Source organism: Triticum aestivum, chromosome 5D (assembly GCF_018294505.1).
Source record: "Triticum aestivum cultivar Chinese Spring chromosome 5D, IWGSC CS RefSeq v2.1, whole genome shotgun sequence".
NCBI classification, from domain to species: domain Eukaryota; kingdom Viridiplantae; phylum Streptophyta; class Magnoliopsida; order Poales; family Poaceae; genus Triticum; species Triticum aestivum.
Genome location: NC_057808.1, coordinates 51,361,929 through 51,367,513, shown reverse-complemented (window position 1 = coordinate 51,367,513; position 5,585 = coordinate 51,361,929). Strand labels below are relative to the sequence as shown.

Sequence of the window (5,585 nt, the reverse complement as noted above, 5' to 3'; positions counted from 1 at the left end):
ATAAAATTTCAATTAAATAACATAGGCATACTATAAAGTAATGCAGGTCCCATCATTAAGGGAGTTAGATCACATACCAAACCAAAAAGGACACCTGGGGTCCGCATGCGCTGTGAAAGATCCAGTGCAGTTTCCCTCTCGTTATTTGATAAATTTAACATAACTTCCTTGTCCCACAGTAAAAAGCACACAGTTTCTAAAATTCCGGCCTCGACAGCAAGGTGCAACCCAGTGTTGCCATCATCATCCTGCATATTCATGATGGCTGCAAACATCTGCTTTTCTTGTAATAAAACCTGTAAAACAGGAGGAAATAGTTTTGCGTAGCCTTGTTTGGCAGCTACATGGAGGAAGGTCTTGCCCTCGGCATCACGTAGCTGGGCGCAGTCCGGGCAAATTTTGAGCAAGGTGCAAACTACACTGACTTGCTTTTCCTTAACCGCCTCATGTATGGGGAATGACCCCTTGTCGTCGCACTGATATGCAAGAGATTCCTCAGCGTCTAGTAGACACTTTACTGTTTCAAGAAACCCACATGAGGCTGCCAAATGTAGAGGTGTGCTCCCATTTGTTTGTTCCCCTTGTTTGCTGAGGTGATTGTTCCATTTCAGAAGATTTTTTGTCATACCTACAGTTATTATAAAGTAACCCCACAAAAATGTTATAATAAAGGTAGATAGAGTGACACATGAGCTCGGTGGAGGAGCCAGGAATCAATGATTGAGGGAGCCTAATGAGTCAAACTTTTGATGACAGTGGCCAAATTGTACTAATACATGTACTTTCCCTAAATCTAAGAGGTCAAGTGTACAAATTAAGCATTTATATGTGCCAACGTGGGATCATCGGGGAAGCCATATATAGCTCCTGCCGGGCCCCCCTACCTCCACCACTGCATGAGCACCAACTATTTTATGAAGTTAAGATACAAGAATAAGCAGAAATACCATATGGTTAGCTGGCCTGACATTTGTAAGCCTCGGGACCAAGGAGGACTAGGTATCGTGTGCTCGAAGCGCATGAATATTGCTCTCCTATCCCGATGGCTTTGGCGCATTTCGCAAGGGCAAGGCGGCCTCTGGTTAGATATAATCTGGGCCAAGTACCTGCGTGGACAACCCCTTGCTTTCTGTCAGCGTTCAGGCGGCTCTCAGTTTTGGCAGTCGATTATCCAGCTTCTGCCGGTCCTCCGCATTGGGACATCCATCTCGGTTGGTTCGGGTTCTGCGACCTTGTTCTGGTTCGACCATTGGGCTGGTGACTCCCCATTCGCGGCGCGGTTCCCCGACCTCTTCTCCATCGCTGTGGACCCAACCATCTCCGTCGAGAGGGTCCTTATTGACTTAGGGCGCCTCGCCTTCCGGAGACCGTTCGGTCCTTCGGAATCCGCCGCTTGGCGTGAGTTTCTTGATTGCATCGCCCTGCACGAACCGGCCGTCGACTCTGGCCCGGACCAGGTTAGGTGGCGTCTTGAGCCTTCCGGCCAATTCTCCACCAAGTCCCTCTACCAGGCCATTGCTCCCTCCATCGCCCCGCCCCCCTCCCGGCGGTTTGGTCCATCCGTCTGCCTCTGAAGATCCGGATCTTCATGTGGCAATGGATTCGCGCACGGATCCCATCTGGGGTGGAGGTCCGCAAGCGCAACGGCCCTGGGACGGGCATCTGCCCGCTTTGCGATGTTCCCGAAGACTCGAATCACAACTTCTTCACGTGCATGTCTGCTCAGTTTCTATGGAGCTGCTTTAGGTAGGTGGTCGGTGGCAATTGGTGTCACACCAACTTCCCGACCTATTCGCCGAACTCCAGATATCCCCCCTACCTTCTCGCCACATTAGGTGGCTTGAGATTGGGGCGCTAGCGTGGACCCTCTGGACGATCCGCAATAAACTTGTGATCCAGCGCATTCCTCTTCGGCGGGCCACTGACGCTCTATTCAAACTGTCTGGTTACTTGCAGCTCTGGCGGCCGCTTAGCTGCCCTTCGGACCGGGACGCCATCACCGCCTTCAATGCCGACCTCTGCTCGATGGCCGCTTGTCTGTCGCCGCCTGCTCCCCCGCCGCCACCGAAGCCTGATTAGGGCCGCCATTAGTCGCCGTGCCGGCGCCCCTTGTGTTTCCTTTTATTTTTAGGGCTTGTTTAGCTGTGCCCTCAGCAGAACCTATGTACTTTGTGTCGTGAGACTTGGGTGTGTGTGTGTTCTGAACTATGCTTGTATGTGTGTTCTCGGCGGTTTGCTTTATTTATAAAGCGGGGTGAAAGCCTTTTTCGGTATAATTCTTCCCATGGATGTATTTGATGGTATATCAGCAGTCAACTCAAAAATTCTCCCTCGGCTCTAAATTAATTAAAGTTATGGCTTTCTCCGGATCAAACTTACTCAAGTTTGATCAAGCCTATTGAAAAATATACTAACATCTAGAACACAAAATTAGCTCGATTAGGTCCTTTCAAAAAGAATGCTTTATACTATATATTTGATGTTGTGTAGATCTCATATTTTCCTATGGACATGCTTAAACTTGAACAAGTTTGACTTAGGACAAACCTAGAATTTCATTTCATCTAGAACCGAGGGAGTAGCAAATATATAAAGAAAGAAAGACATATATGTTTGTGTTTGGTGAACACCAACTAGCGAGAGGTTTCCAAAGTTCAAACAAAAGGTAGCAAATGCATGGAAATACAACATCCTAGCTAATGCTGCAACAAGGGAAGATAGAATATTCATTTATATGTTCATATTTACTAATTTGAGGCTCTTTTAAGACCATTATATCAACCCATATCATCTTACAAATATCTTAAGCATATTCAATTTATGTAATGGGCGAAAGTTGCGACTAAATAAAATTGCATGGTCATGACAAAAAGAAAAGTGCGTGCATGAAAGAGACCAACTTGACGGAGGTTTAGTGGGTCATTTCATATTTTGTTTCAATGGTATATCTGATGGACACATGATTTCAAATTAATTAAAGCATAACTATACCTGGTCATGGGCAACCCGGCCCGGACGGCCTGACCCGACCCGACCTTTGCCCACAGGCCGGGCCTGGGCCTAGATTTTAAGCCCAATGGCCAGGCCGGGCCGGGCTCAGGCCCGTCATATTTGTGGTTTAAGGAAGAGGCCTGGCCCGAGGCCCGATGGGCTTTTGACTGATGGGTCGGGATTGAGCCTGATTTTTAGGCCTGGCGGCCGGGCCGGGCCGGGCTTGGGCCTAGGTTTTCTGCATCGGGCTTTGGTAGGCCCGGCCCGGCCGACGGATGGCCAGGTATAAGCATAACCAGGGCAATGGTGATCTATTATCTTAATAACAACCAGACAATGAAAACATAACATTGGCGAGTTTAAAAGTCTAACAAGTTTAAACCAGATTTTACCATGCATGATGTGCTATGATGAATGATATAGTAGCATATAGTATAACTCACTTGTGCTCCTGAGAACGGCAACATGCAAGACGTTTTGTCCATTTGGTCCAGAGTAGGAGAGCCCCGGGTCCTGCTCATGCAGTCCCTCGGCAATATCCTCACGCCCTAACGAGACGGCCAGGTACAGTGGCGACGTGCCGCTTGCAAGAGGGAAACGAGTCAGTTCTGGATCCGCGACCCATAACTCATGGACCATTGCCCGAACTGTCTCCTTGTCCGACAAGCGGAGGGCCGCATGGAGAGCCGTCTCCCCCTGCTCGTTCTGCTTCCTCAGTGCTGCCTTCACCCTGTCGTCGCCGCCCTCAGCTTTCGCCAGACAGATGAGGTGAGTGACCATTTTCAGCATCCCAGCTCTGGCAGCGCAATGGAAGGGCGTGTCGCCCTTCTTGTTGCGTGCGTCCAGGAGGTGCTTGGCCTTGCAGTAGATGCCCCTCGCGCTCTCCAGGAACTCGTCACCGTCTCCACTGGACGCCACGACATGGAGGACGTTGTTCAGCTCCACGTCCAAGGTGATCGTCGTTGCAGAATTATCAACGACGTCGGCCTGCTCGTCATCGATGACGATGTTGATGAGGCCTCCGGGCGGGACAGCATGAACCGCCGGCGGAGTGGCGCCGGCACCGCTATTGCCCATAAGAACATTTAGCGGTGTCCAGTGGCCCTTTCGGGCGGCCATCAGCAGCTTGGGGTGCTGCTGCACCACCGCCGGTTTTGCTTTTGCCTCCTTGTCCTTTGGCGGCCCGGAAGGTGCTTTTCCCCCCGACTCCATTGGCGTCAACCTGACGTGCTGTGTATTCTCTAGTGGTAATTGGTATAGTACGTTGTACTAAGTAGCACGATGGAGCAGTTCTCCCTCTATGTGTATATATAGTACAGTTAGCTGCAGCCTCAAAATATATAGAGACAACAAATGTTGTTATTCGTCCACTTGGTTAGGAATCGTTCATTGTGTGTAGCAGCTTTACTCCGATCCTTTGGTTCGGTTCGAATTTGATTCTGCACAATTTGATGACACGGACTACTTGGATGCAACCACTAAGGCCGGTCTTTCTTTAACGATTTTGTGAAGATGAAGGTACCAGCTGGAGGTCCTTTATCAATCATTATTACTTCCTCCGTTCCAAAATAGATGACTTAACTTTATACTAACTTTAGTACAAAATTAGTATAAAGCTGGGTCATCTATTTTGAAATGGAGGGAATAGTACACAATAACCTATCGGAATGGCATATTAAATACCATCGTTCTGTAATCTGCATTAGAAAAGGTTCCCTTTTTAAGTTGGAAGTGAACTTAATTTATTTTTTTAGAAAAGAAGGATATACCCCCGGCCTCTACATCTGTACGGTGCATGAAGCCATATTATTAATTATTCACAAAGACCATACAAGGTGATACATCAATAAGCCGGAAGCCACCCATCTTGGCAACGCCGTTGCTACTCCTATCTACTTAACGAAGGCGTGCCATATGTCCGGGCCTAATACCAAACAGACATTGCATCAAAGCCTAACATCTAAAGCCGGGTGTCCCATCCAAGACACTACCTGGATTGGGTCCCACACCGGCCTGGCACACTCCCAGTGAGCAGCGCACGCTGCAAGGGCCGTCACCTCCATCATCCCTCGGTCCATCCTCACAGCAGAACTGAAGCACCGACCTTGCCAGGTCTATCTGCCATCAACGCCACCATGACGCCAGATAGCTTCCTCCTCCTGCACGAGTCCATCTCCGCGCATCAGACGCCGAGTCTCCACAGCGCCACGCCGTCGAGATCCGCCACCATCAATGTGTAAGATGAAGCACCACTCCACCAAAGTCGCCGTCCTCTAGTCCCTCGAGCCCGTGTGCACCTCCAAGAATGACGCCCCCATGGAGGAAACGACACCAGAGAGCCGCCGTCATCCGATCTACTGATCTAGGGTTTCCCCCGATGGTAGCAGAGAGTGGCCTTGAACTTCTCCACGGCGATGCCTTCAGGAAGGGAACGACGCAGACAGCGTCGCCATCACCGGCCTTGGCAATAGCCAAAAGCAGGTTTTCACCCAGATATGATCGAAGACCTCCATCTCTCGTGCACGGGTCGCCGCCATCCTTGCCAGGATCTGGATGATCCCACTGCCAGATCTCAGCAAGGAGAAGCCCCCCCC

The 5,585-nt window shown here is 49.7% G+C and overlaps 1 protein-coding gene across 1 annotated transcript in view; it reads right to left on the bottom strand.

The window, feature by feature from the left end:
- LOC123119387 (protein ACCELERATED CELL DEATH 6) overlaps positions 1-4,283 on the bottom strand; it is a 7,498-nt gene extending 3,215 nt beyond the window's left edge. The window contains exons 1-2 of the mRNA XM_044539184.1: positions 3,435-4,283; positions 78-628 (exon numbers count right to left, since the gene is read on the bottom strand). Of these exons, the coding sequence (XP_044395119.1) occupies positions 78-628; positions 3,435-4,203 (1,320 nt within the window). The 5' untranslated portion in view covers positions 4,204-4,283. The remainder of the gene's footprint in view (positions 1-77; positions 629-3,434) is intronic.
- Positions 4,284-5,585: the final 1,302 nt, after the last annotated feature.